This window comes from Zalophus californianus, chromosome 5 (genome assembly GCF_009762305.2).
Source record: "Zalophus californianus isolate mZalCal1 chromosome 5, mZalCal1.pri.v2, whole genome shotgun sequence".
NCBI lineage: Eukaryota > Metazoa > Chordata > Mammalia > Carnivora > Otariidae > Zalophus > Zalophus californianus.
Genome location: NC_045599.1, coordinates 35,404,012 through 35,418,218, shown reverse-complemented (window position 1 = coordinate 35,418,218; position 14,207 = coordinate 35,404,012). Strand labels below are relative to the sequence as shown.

Genomic DNA, 14,207 nt, shown 5'->3' with positions numbered 1-14,207 from the left:
CAAATTTAGAGTTGAACAGAGGTATACAGAACCTACCTAATTTAACAACCAGCCAACCACTACCACGAAAAGCTCATATACTGTGCAAATGCACAGGACATACAGTGGAACGACAGAAGAGTTGATGGTGGGTGTGGCACATCAGGTTGGTGCTGGTCAGAGGAAAAGCCGTCTTGCTTTACCTATTCGTGGGAAGCTTGCACTAGGAGGACTTCAGGTTTAGTTTGAAAGCAAAGTGAGGTGACAGCTTTTAAGAAGGAAAGCCCAGTAGATTCATAGTGCTTCATTAAACTTTCAATCTCCACTGTTGGTAAAATCTGTGGCATGCAGTTATGCTTCATCAATGAGGGAGGGAGGGAAGGAGAGAAGGAATGGATTCAGAGTATTCCAGTCATGCCATCAATCCCTGTAAGAACAGAAGGATTAAGTCCCTGCTGTGTTTGTTACATTTGTCCTACGGCTTTCTGGTCCTCCAAGTTTGCTGAAACACTCAACATCCCAGTTTATACTTTAGTTGCATGAATGTGTACGTGTATGCATTTGTGTCTGCTCATTCTAAAGCCAAAAGCAAACTCCGTGAAGGTAAAGACTATTGCTTGTCTTGGCCCCCATGCCAATGCCGGGAATGGGGCGTGTAGTACTCCACATAATGTCTTCAAATGTAGGGACTTCTGTTGGAGTCAGCTAGTCCTGGAAAAAATAAAGCATTCTAATTGTTTCCTTTCCCCAAGTATAAACACCACCCCTCAAGAGACTACATTGATTCAGTGCATCAAAACGAAGCCTTTTATTTCTATTATTTTCCATATGGTTTAGTGGCTCCTCCTGGAAAACATATGGAAGAAAATATCCATGTGTTACATCTGTGAGAAATTTCTTTAAACAAATCCAGAGATGCTGGGAGAAGACTGCCACCATGATCCTTTAGCTTGAACAAATATTTTCTCTACTTTTGCTCATTAATTTCCATAGGATGCTGCATGGTGGAGTTAATTATTCAGAGTGACTGAAGAGAGGCACCGATTGGCAAGTATCAGTAACTCACATACCACTACCACTAATAGATACTTTTAGATGGAATCCCATTTCTACCCACGAATTTTACAATGAACTCCCTCAAAATGAGGTGACATACTTCAAGGAAAAAAATAATAAATCTAGTCTTTATTCAATTAACCAATATAAAATATAAACCTTCAAGTGCTCAGTACTATGGCAAGGTAATACAAAAACACCAAAGAAAGCTTCTGTATTAAGACATAAGAAAGAATGATTTTTTTTTTTAAACTAAAGAAAGCTTAGGCTACCATCAAGAGTATCCAGAGTAAGGAAGATAATTTATGTCAATATTCTGTTTGTGAAGTGAGGCTTCTTGCCAATGGGATTATTCAACAAGTGTGTGCTGGCACATCCATCTAAACGGCTGTCAGGGGAATTGCTGCTGCTAGTACTGGTTTAACCGAGTACCACAAACTGGAAACTGGGTGACAGCAACAACAGAAATTTAGCATCTCACAGGTCTAGAGGCTGTGAAGTTCAAGAGCAAGCAGTTAGCAGGGTGGGTTCCCGTTGAGGTATGTGAAGGAGAATCCTTTCCATGCCTCTGCCCTAGCTTCTGGGGGTTTACTAGCCGTCTTCGGTATTCTTTGGCTTGAAGACACATCACTACTATCTCTGCCTTCATGTTCACATGATGCTCTCCCTGGGTACATATCTACTTGGTATCCAAATTACCCCTTTTTATAAGGACATCAGTCATAGTGGATTAGGGCCTACCGTCATGACCTAATTTTAACTTGATGACCTCTGTAAAGACCCTATTTCCAAATAATATTGATTTTTAGATACTGGGGATCAGAAGTTCAAGATATGAATTGAGGGATACACAATTCAACTCTTAAACATCTTCTAAGAAAGTAAGAAAATACTCCTCTTTGTACCATATTGTGGCAACATCCTACAACTACTCCAAGTTGTATACACTCATTTAAAGCCCTATAATAGTCTTAATGCTAGAGTCCTGAAAGTGAATTTAAAAACAAAAACAGAAGGTAAATTCAAAGCAGTATCACACTGATTTAATGGACATCATATCTTGACCTAAACAACTTTTCACTTTGGAACTGAAGAAAGACACAAGAGTTTCTACTAACGTTAACTTTTCAATGTTGGTAACGATAAAACCCTTTTGAAGGAAAACCAAAGACATAAAACATCAGCCTGTGACATATTTACTCAGAATAGTCCAGTGGTCTTCAACAAATTTTCGGGTCTGAAGCCCCCCAAAACTAGTTCTGAGAAAAGGAATCAAAGAAAGGCACTGGAGAATAAGGGACAGATAAGATATGATATGTGGAATTAGGTAATTATGTAAAGTTACTATAGAAGGGTGTGAGATACTGAGAAGAGACTATAGGCCTAGTAGAGATATCAAAAGAAAAGCAATTAGATACAAGAATTAAAAGTAGATTTCTGAAATGTATTCAGTTTACAGAGAACCTCGGACACAAAATTCAAGAACTATGGATCTAAATCTCATACCTCTGAATTAACAGTTAATTTGATTTCCAGCTTGTTCATGGGTCAAAGACTCACAGCACTTCTTCCTTTAGAACATAAATGTCAGAGATTAACCCCTTTTCATCAGGATTTCAGGAGGAACAAATAAACAGCAATGCACTGGGATACAATGAAATCAACTGATAAATGACACAGTTGCTTTCTGGCTCATGCTAGTCTCCCTAGAGAAACAGAAATGAGTGTCACCTTAAAAATAAAAGGGAGAAGAGGTGTACCCCCAAAAAACAGCATTCATGGGACACCTGTATGCGACATGCTGGTGTCTGTGCTCTATCTGCACTGCCTCTTTAAACTGTTAGCCATGGGAGGATTTTCTGGAAGTCATAAGGCAGTAAATATAAGAACAGAAGCTAGCTTGCAGCGTTAGTTCATCCATTTGTTTATGATGCCACGTGCAAGTGATTATAGTGAGAAAGCACTTCTCAGATTTCACATCCAGCAAGTTGAACACTCAGTGGTATCTCTGAAACCCAAGTACCGACAGCCCTGGGCTTAACACTGGAAACGTTTATAACATATCCTCAGTTTTGAGGCAGCAAGGTGCCCTGTGGTGAGCGCCCATGCACCTCAGTTCAAATCCCTCCTGAGCCCGGGGGGAAGACTCACACCTCTGAACTACAGATTCCTCACCAGTAACGTGGACTAATTGGAGCACAATCCTCCTTGGACTGTAGTGAGGATAACATGAGAATGTATGAACAGCTTTCAGCTTCTAGAAAGTGTTCTCTTACTGCTGCTTCCTTCACCCCTCCACCACCTTTAACTTAAGAAGTGAGTTTTACCACAGTTTCTGCTCTTGCTTTTTTCCTGGTCCTCTGTTATCAGAGGCTGGCAATCACCTTTTCTACTGGCTATACTCTTCTCCATGTGGGTAAGAATTAAGCTCCTGCATAAAGAAGCCTCAGTTTTTTGAGTTTGTTTTGTTTTACTGTTGTTCCTTGTTACAATGTTTTTAATAAGGAAACGTTTTTTATACTCTGAAAAATCTGTATTGTGATAGGCATGGTGTTTAATGCACCAATTATTAGTGAGAATAAAGGACAAATGAAGAGCCTGTTCCAAAAATGAATTTCAGAGTCTCCCTCCAGGAGAGTCAGACGGACTGTGTAGGTCTGGGGCAGGGCCAAGAAGCTGTAGTTCTAACAAGCACCCCTGTGGATGCTGAGTGCAGGTGGTTCTCACCACACAGTAAAACATGCTGATGTAATCAACTCAAAAATATTGACCTGCTGGAATATCACTTCCTAAAGACTATAGCCTCTGTTAAAAAATAACATAAAATATCAGCACTAAATCTAAAAGATATAAGTATTCAGAATAACCCTAAAAACCCACCATATCACATATTCTAAGTCAAAAAATACTACTTTAGCATGTATGTGTACCTTAATACAGTAAAACATTAATAGCCACTACATAAACATTTATAAATATAACCATTTCCTCTTTTACTTCCACATTTCCTAGGTGCTACACTTGCATTTTGTCCCTCTACGTCTCTAGCCATTCAGGTACAGCTGCGAAATCTGGGTAAGGCACAGGTTGGAAAGGCCGCAGGAATCAATTCCTTGCTAAAGCACACTGGAGAAAAACCAAGGTGTAGGAATCTTCCAGAGGAGGGGACTCTCTGGGCAGAGTTCCCAGGAATGTTGCCAATGAACCCATGGAAATGCTTTTCCTTCTCTCCTTAGTCCCTTCCTGGATGGGTAAGAAAAATGCAGAAAGACACTAAGTCAAAACAGGAGACAGATAAGGAAAAATGCTGCCCAACTGTAACCTAGTCTTTGAGATCAAAGATAATGACCTATATAAAAAACAGAGAAGTGTTTCATACATGTTCTGTGTTATTTTAGGTGACAGACAGGAGACACAGAAGACACTCAAGCTCAGAAAACAAAGTTTCTTAAACTCCCAGGTCCTAGAAACAGGATGTACACATGGCATACCTAACAGGGCCATGTGGGAAAGAGCCAGCACCCATGGGGCTACTTGTGAGAGTAGCAGAAGTGATGGGAGAGCCTAGGTGGTGGCTCTTATTGGAATTTCCAAGGGAAAGGCAAAGCAGGGTAGGGTCAACAGTTTATTGGCTAGAATAATTTCAGGGGGTTCTAAGCTACAGGAGTGGCCCTCCTTGCCTGGTGCCTGGACCTCAGATGATAAAAAGCAGAGGAATATTGCCTCCTGGGGATTAAGGGCCTGGTGGAGGAGGTCTGGTTCTGGGTTGGTTAATTTGCATGTCAATGGCACCCTCCAGGCTGTGCCCTTTGATCTCTAAGAATTAGCTAGCTCTGGAAGGGACAGTTTCTCCCCAGACAGAAAGGTTTTTAAGGTGTCCCACCACCACAATATACAGAAAATTTAAAATACAAGCAATACAACAGAACTGGCTACTCACTTCCTGCTTACCAAGAGGAAATTTAGCAGCCTCTTTCTGAACCCCTACTGAAACCCCTCCGTGTCATCCCCAGGGAACCAGAGAGAGCAACTTAGGAGAAATCCACTTCCCAAACCCACTCAGTATGTTCAATGTGACACATTCACTCTCAGCTTATAATTGGGACTTGCAAAGCTCTGAAGGGTATAATCAAGGGGAAAGATGGTAGGAAGTATTTGCAAGGTGGAAATGAGACAGAGGCACCACATTGAGTTTTAATTGCCTAAAAAGCAACTCTCTAAAACTTCTGGGAAAACTTCTGAGGAAGAAAACAGGAAACGATTCAGCTTCAGAAATCATCTCTGAACTGGTTTTCAAGTAAGGGACAGCTGCAGTGTGAGGCAACACCTTCTCCCAAATAACCATACAAAGAGACAATAGTCTCTAGAAACAGTTGACAAGCATCAAACAACTAACTCTGCTTTTAAACATACATGTCTTCTCCACCTCTTTCATGGATGCCAACAATATGAATTCCCTTAGATTCCACACTAAGAACAGAGACGCATACAGGTACTTAAAGCATCCTGAGTTAGGACCTGTTTAAAACTAAGAATAACCAATTTTGGTGTGAGGCAGGCATTTTGCAATTCCCCTATGCTACCCTAGTTCAACCTATGTCCTCACGCACTCCTTCCCTATTACCCTCCCACATCCCCAAACATGGTGAAGAACTGGGGTACTCTCTTTTCTTTACAAATTATGCTTACTTCTCAACATTTAGAGTCTAACCTTACAAAATAATCAAGTCTGGTGAATGTGCAGGACAAGCTAATTAACAAGTAACAGCTAACACTTGCTAAGCATTTATTATTTGCCTCCCTGTCAAGCATTTTACGTGCATTATCTCCTTGAATCCTTAGAATTCTAGGAACTAGGTACTATTACTATCTCCATTTTCCAGATAAGGAAATCGAGGCCCTGAGAGATTAAGTAGTTATAGCTGAAAGTCACATGGCTACGAAGCAGCAAAGTCCAAATTTAGACCCCGGCTGCCTAACTTGAGAGTCCAAGGTATAATGACTAAGTGCCAAAGGGATGAGGTAGTTTCCATGAATTCCTGATTAAAGCAGAAGGGCACGCTCCCTCTACGGGAGCTCGAGCAGCCTCCAGTAGTCACAGTGCAGGGAAACATCAGGGCACAAGAAGGCACAAGAAGGCATTCCAAACCTGCCAACACCCCAGCAGGTACTCACTCAGTCTTTCCATCTTCTAGGGCAGAAGTATTGACTTCACAAAGTGGGGTGTGTGTGTGTGTGTGTGTGTGTGTGTGTGTGTGTGTGTGTGTGTGTGTGTTGGAATAAAGGGAGAAATGGCATTACAGGAGAATCATGCTGAGATTTAAGGATCTTTAATGCTGGCACTGCTGATCTTGAACAGACAGCACAAATAGACTTAACACGTGGCTTTCACTCAAGGAATTAACCTGTTGCCAAGTACAGTGTTTCAAAAAATTGGAATGTTGTCAAACTAGCTTAACACGATGAAATGGTACAACTTAATGAGACTCCATAAATATTGAGGACTACAACATGCAGCTCCCTCTGCAAAAAGTGATTTTACAAGTGGTTTGCTGTCTTTCCTGGTGCATACACACAGTGGTAGGTGAAATGCTACAACTAAAAGCTATCTTTTTTTAAATGAGTACAACTTGTTCCGTCCTTCACTTTACCCATTCCTTTTGGACCACTTTTTAAATTTAAAAAATTAAATATTTTTAAAGTAAAAAATCTCAAACAGTTCATATAATCACGCTAAGCAGTTTTCTTTAAACATCTACTCAACCTCCTAAGATAACACACGTTACTTCTCAGGAAAGCCCTAATGTTAAAGCAAACCAAACCAGAGGCTCATCACTGAACCTACAAGAGGGGAGAAGCTATGCTGATCCTTGCAGACCAGCAACTGGCCTGAGGTCTATTCCAAACTGAGTATTTGGAAAAGGAGGGGTAGGGTGAGATCAAGGACAGAAAAGCCCTGACTGAATGGAAAAGGTAAAAAATCCAAATTTAGTAATATCTGTTCCTGAGCAAAGTGTAACAGCTACTCACCTGTCTACTGCTTCTACGTCAAAGCAAAACCTCTTCTCGATAGAGTCTGTTTTCCGCCGGGTGCAGGATTTCAGGGTGACGGATTCATCTTCTCCCTGTTGAGAGCACACACACTATCAAGATGAGGCCTGAACATGGGCTATGCTATGTGCCTCTCCAGCAAACCACAAATGTGCCACATCAACAGAAGTGATTATTCCATCTTCTCAAGCCTGAGTGTTCATGACCCACAGGAAGATGGAATGTTGATCAAAAACCTTCCCTCAGCCACGAGCCTCACGCAGCTAAAAACCTATAAACCAAGTTATACTTCAAGCCAAACATCTCTAGTTTTAATTAAGTTCTAGCACATCATGATGGTACAGCATCAACCCATGCTACATAAACTCTTGTTGATAATGTCTGAAACAGGTTTAATTTGCTGGGTTTGTTTTTAATTAATTTATTTGAGAGAGCATGCACACGAAAGCAGACTGGCCAAGAGGGAGGGAGAGGCACAAGCAGACTCCTCACTGAGCACAGTGCCCGACGGGGGGCTTGATCTCATGACCCTGAGATCATGACCTGAGCCAAAACCAAGAGTTGGACACAACTGACTGAGCCACCCAGGTGCCCCTAATTTGCAGGGCTGATAAGGGTTAAACCAGATGAGTTTCTACGTTTCACTGCCTTCACTTTTTCAACCACCCCCCAGTATCACAATACCACACAAAATACAGAAGACCTAGCAAGAGATGGTTTATATTCACAAGCCTTACATCTACTGTGTTTTTTAGGGGCTGGAGAACAGCAGGTAGAAAGGTCCTGTGGTCAGGGTCCACGGAGCCTGGGAGGAATTGAAAGCTAGCCAATATGGTCCAACCCCAGAGTGAAAGGCAAATTGGCATGAAAGAGTCTGAGGGAATCAAGAGCCAGATCACGCACACTGTGGTCCATAGCCTGAGAGCACAGGAAAAATAATGAAGGGTTTCAAGCAAGGGAAGGGACAAGGTCACCTTTGGACTGCTCCAGACCTCACACAGAGAGAGCTGCCTCATCTCAGAGGTTAGGATACAGGGGAATTCTCTTTCACCACACACAGGGTCTACTCTCCAAGATGATGGAACAAATCTGCTCACATATCCTTGCCGGAAGCTAAGAGAAAAGCAGGTACTTTTACAGGAAAATAATCAAATGAAATGGACAGCAAAGTGAAGGAAAGGGAAGTGAAAAAGCATGTTAGAGAGAAAAAAAAACCCACCCTATTACCTATGTTAAGTCTACCTCCACCTCCTAGGAGAGCTCTCTACAAACACATATATCATATAGAAAGATGTCACATGATTCTCCCACACAAACTGAGATGACATCTCCTCCAGAAAGCTGAGGAAACAGTGATGTCAGGGAGAGCCACTATTTTATATATTTTTCTATTCTTGTTACTATTACTAGCAGCAGCAACTTCCAATTTAAGAGATGCAGACTCCAGAATCAGGCTCTGAGTACTGACTCTGTAACTCATCAGTTGTATGGCTTTATAAATCATTTTCTCTCTCTAGACCTCGATTTCTTCCTTTATGAAGGAGAAAACTGGATCAAACTGGATAATGTAGACAATACATGGACTTAGAAAAATATAAAATAAATTTAAGGAATTATTAGGAAAATTAATTATTGTACTATCAAGCTCCTAATACAGAACTCATTGTGTGTGAAGCTCTCTTCCAAGAGTATATATACTAATTCATATAAACTTCTTAACAATGCAGTGATGTGTTTACTATTAACTCACTGAAGACATGGGAGTCCCAAACATCCACCATAACTGGTCTCTGTCATTCACTTGCCAGTGGGATAAGACCAAACACAAGAGTTCTTCTTTTAAGGTTTAGGAAAGCACAAGGTCAAAAGCCCCAAAATAAAGACTGGGTGAGAGAATAATTTAGTGATGCTCATTTCTAGAAAGACAGGACTGGAAAAGGACCATGGCTCAACCCAAGGGAGCAAGTCTAACTATTGCCTTTGTATAAAAACTAGGGAACAGCTAGTGATTAATGTTTAATATCTCTTCCGACTCCATAAATTTCTTTATGTTTCTATATTTAAACAATGTTGTTTTCCTGACATTATTCCACTCCTGAAACATTAAAAGAGCTTTGGTGTATTCTTTTGTAATACATAGAAGGAAAAGAGATGCTGATAAATTCCTGTATTGTGGACTAAGTAAAAGCAAGCCAAGGAAGAAAAATTGAAGTGGTACAGAGCAAAGGGGCAGCCTGATAGAGTAGCCAACAGTAATGACAGATGCATCTAACATTACTAAGCCGGGCAGTCTAATTTCAAAGCTGATGCTCTTAGCCTCTGTAATGCCCCCATAAACACACACACACACACACACACACACACACACACACACACACACACACACACACGCCGGGCAGTCTAATTTCAAAGCTGATGCTCTTAGCCTCTGTAATGCCCCCATAAACACACACACACACACACACACAGCCGGGCAGTCTAATTTCAAAGCTGATGCTCTTAGCCTCTGTAATGCCCCCATAAACACACACACACACACACACACACACACAGCCGGGCAGTCTAATTTCAAAGCTGATGCTCTTAGCCTCTGTAATGCCCCCATAAACACACACACACACACACACACACACACACACACACACACACACACACACACACACACACACACACACACACACACACACAGCCGGGCAGTCTAATTTCAAAGCTGATGCTCTTAGCCTCTGTAATGCCCCCCATAAACACACACACACTGCACCACAGTGCAACAGTAATGACAGATGCATCTAACATTACTAAGCCGGGCAGTCTAATTTCAAAGCTGATGCTCTTAGCCTCTGTAATGCCCCCATAAACACACACACACACACACACACACACACACACACACACACACACACACACAGGCAGTCTAATTTCAAAGCTGATGCTCTTAGCCTCTGTAATGCCCCCATAAACAAACACACACACACACACACACACACACACACACACACACACACACACACACACACACTGCACCACAGTGCACCATGGAGAGTACCAGAGATGGAATGCTTACTGGGGACTAATTCATCAACATACTAGATACAGCTTAAAAATTATTTAAACATAGAATCAAAGAAATTATGTAGTATGGAATCCAGAGATACAAACAGATGAAAAATATAAATGCTTCTGTTAAAAATATTTAGCTATCTTCCAAAGAAGTTATGTCCAGAAGGAGATACGGGGAAGAGGCAAAATTCAAAGTGATAAATGGTAAGATTTCCCAAAGTTACTAAAAGACACCCATCGCCAAATACAGAAAGACCCCAAATTCCCAAGCACAACAGAATGAAAAAAAAATCATACATAAGACCATCATAATGAAATGTAGAATGCCAAAAGGAAAAAAAGAAGATATTAAGAAGAGCCAGAGAGAAAAGACACACCACCAGAAGAGGAAATGCACTCAGGCTGCAGCTAGCAAGCCCAGAGGAAGGGAGACAGGCTAGAGCACAGTGGGGAGCTCTACAGCAGTGACCTGCAGGGCCTATGATCAGAGCTGGCTGCAAGAGTATTTCTATCCTACACATTCTTCATGTAACTGTAATATTCCTCCCTTCAAGAGGCTGGTCTGCATCCTCTCCCCATGAAACTGGGTGGGCTTGGGGGGCTTTTAGGACTGCTTCAACCAACAGAGCTGTATGACTTCTAAGGCTACATGCAGTCTCTGCTTTCACTGCTGGAATATTCACTCTTGACATCTTTAGCTGCCCTGAGGCCACCATGCTGTGAGAAAATCCAAACTATCTCCCATTGAGAAACCAGATGGACAGGCCCTGAGACTATACAGAGCAGGTGGGAAAGAGGGAAGGGGAGGAAGATCAGGAGAAACAAAGAGAGTCATGGCTGACCAGCCTTCAGCTGCTTCAAACCCTCACTGTTCCATCTCCTGCTACCATCTGATTGGAACCCCCTGAGAAATCCTGAGCCCAAAGCACCCATCCAAATGCTCACCCAATTCCTGACCCACAGAAACTGTGAGAAATACTAAAATGACTGGTGTTGTTTTAAAAGTTGGCAAGTTTGGGCACCTGGGTGGTTCAGTTGGTTAAATATCTGACTTTAGCTCAGGTCATGATCTCGGGGTCCTGGGATCAAGCCCTGTGTCAGGCTCCCCACTCAGTGGGAAGTCTGCTTGTCCCTCTCCCTCTGCCTCTCCCTCTGCCTCTCTCCCTCTCCCCCTGCTCCTGCTCTCTCTCTCTCACATAAATAAATAAATAAAATCTTAAGGAAAAAAAAAAGTTGCTAAGTTTTTGGGTGATCTATTACACAGCAACAGATAATCAGGACACCCAAACCATTAGCTTGCAGCCCTCTTTGTATCAAGTAAGAGTGATATCCATCAGTTTCACAGGACAAGGCCATCCAGGAATTTCTAGCATCTAAACACATTTGACATACTTAATATTGTATATATGTGAAATACAAGAATCTTTCTTAGTTGCAGTTCCTAATAGAACTTAAAGCTAAGAATACTCACCTTGCTATAGTTATCGTCTACGGTACTCTTCCTCCTAGAACTATTGTGTAAAAGTAAGGAAAACTACAGCAAAGCAATCTTGCAAAAGAAGAACAAAGTTGGAGATATCACAGTCCCAGATTTCCAGATACACTACAAAGCTGTAGTGATCAAAACAGTATGGTTCTGGCACAAAACCAGACTTACAGCTCCATGGAACAGGATAGAGAATCCACGGATAAATCCACACCTATACGATCTATTAATCTACAACAAAGGAGGCAAGAATATACAACGGGGAAAACACAGTCTTCTTCAACAAATGGAGCTGGAAAAACTGGTCAGCCTAATGCAAAAGAATGAAACTGGGATATATATATAAAGGAGTATTATTCAGCCATGAAAAAAACAAGGTATTCCCACTTGCAACAACATGGATGGACCTAGAGGGTATAATGCTAAGTAAAATAGGTCAGACAGAGTAAGACAAATACCACATGATTTCATTTAAATGTGCAATTTAAGAAACAAATGAACAAAGAAAAAGAAAAACCAGATAGACAAAAAAAACAGACTCTTAAATATAGAGAACAAACTGATGGTTGCCAGAGGGGAGGTGAGTGGGGGGGTGAGTGGAATAGATTAAGGAGTTTAAAAGTCCACTTACTGTGATGAGCACTGAGTAATGTATACAATTGTTGAGTCATTATACGTATACCTGAAGCCAAATTTAATACTGTATGCTAATTATACTTCAGTAAAAAAAAAAAAAAACCTTAAAAACAAAAAAAATGACAGTGACACATTGAAGGTGTTGCTATACATATGCATTATAACCATCCTATGTTAGCCAAGCAAATCAAGCATGGAATTTAAAAAATGAACTCACCCCCTTTCCTCCTGACTTTTGGTCAAATGGTACCATGGTGATTTGTTTGGAATCCCGTTGATATGTACAGTAGTGCTTCACCCAAGAAGTTCCAAAGTGACCTGCAAGGTAGTATTTCCCATGAAACATCTCTGTGTTGAACACATGCTGGAAACACACACAACCCACAACCCACAGTGCTCACCTACCCTTAAACTGTTTCTAGGGGCAATGTAATCTCCACCAGCTAGACTGGAACAGGCAGAAATCTGATCCCACAGGCTGGAAATGGAATTGACCCAGGGCTTTCCCCAGGGACCAAGGAAGACTGTTTCCCACTAAATGCTGCATCCAATGGGTCTTAAAATATAAGGGAAGTAAAGGTTCCCTGGGGAAATTAATTCTCTTTCCCATCATCAATCTCCACTTCAAGTTCCCTTCTCCCCTGACATAAGTAAGATGACTGAGGAAAGAACACAGAAAAGCTCCTCAAAGTGCCTGTCACTGTTCCCATCTGGTGTGATGACTTCATGCTTCCCACACAGCTGCTCTGCAACTCTCTGCAAAGACATACAGAGGTTCTCACCTACTGCCAAACCCCTAATCTGTACTTTACCAGAACTCAAGATGACCTGAAAAGCAGATCAGGCAAACTCTGACACAAAGATGTAAATGGAAGTAACTATAAATACCCAAATGTAATCTAAGGAGTCTGTCCCTCAATATTATCCCTCAGGAAAGAGGGAGATGCCCTTCAGTCAAATCCTGATTTTATCTGGTGTTTGGCCAACTACTTTATCTTGAGTAACAAAATATTATTAGAGGAAGAAGGCATAATCAGCATTATTAGCCTCCAAGGTCCTCAATCAACACTAGCCTTAGATGCTTAAAGAGATCACAGAGCAGAAATGTTTTTTTGTTGTTGTGTGTGTGTTTTTTTTTAAGTAGTAACATGAGATTTAACAAAGATTTAGTAGTTATTTTTCAGGGTATCAGTGCCCATAGCAAATGTGGAATATCACTTAGGAAATGAAAAAAGTAAAAAGCAACACAGTAAGTGTCTACATTGAAGCATCAAAGACAAAAATACCAACCATTCTAATTTATTTTTGTGACTCAGAGAAAAAATTCCAAGGATAGCACAACACAAAGATTCCTAAAGTTCTGTATCTTAAATCATTTGAGCATCCAAACAAATAAGAACAGTACTGGACTTGGATTTAGCCTACTGAATAGAACAGAAATCCTTAAGTCCATCCTGACAATAAGAAGATGGATGGATGGATGGATGGATGGATGGATGGATGGATGGATGGATGGATAAGAAACGAGAGAAGAGAATGAGGAGGGGAGGGCAGTCACTTCCTTGCAGTACATTAACTAATAAATGTGGAAGACTGACAGAGCTGAGAAATCACCATTTTACAACCATCACAGTAACCATCCGTTTAGGCAAGAACTGCCAGTGGATGCTAACTCTAGCAAAGCTTGATGACAAAGATATGGTCTTAAGGGGTCTCCCCATACACTGCTAATGAGCTACAAGGGAAGAATAGTGACTGTACAGTGGATACACCAAATGATACTTTGAATGAGTGACCAAAATTAACATCACCACTGAGGGGCAGATGGCCATCCTGTGCCGCTAGATGTGGTACCCAGATAAGAACACAAATGTTACTACTTATGTAGGATTTGACAAGGGATGCCTAACCTGAATCTAATCACCGGGAAACATTAGAC

The 14,207-nt window shown here is 41.3% G+C and overlaps 1 protein-coding gene across 10 annotated transcripts in view; it reads right to left on the bottom strand.

Annotated features, from left to right (window-relative positions):
* Positions 1-14,207, bottom strand: part of ARHGAP26 (Rho GTPase activating protein 26) — a 449,937-nt gene that overhangs the window by 295,642 nt on the left and 140,088 nt on the right. For all 10 annotated transcript variants that reach the window (XM_035727446.1, XM_035727450.1, XM_035727448.1 and 7 more), the window contains exons 9-10: positions 12,486-12,586; positions 7,066-7,160 (exon numbers count right to left, since the gene is read on the bottom strand). In XM_035727446.1, coding sequence (XP_035583339.1) covers positions 7,066-7,160; positions 12,486-12,586 — 196 coding nt within the window. The remainder of the gene's footprint in view (positions 1-7,065; positions 7,161-12,485; positions 12,587-14,207) is intronic.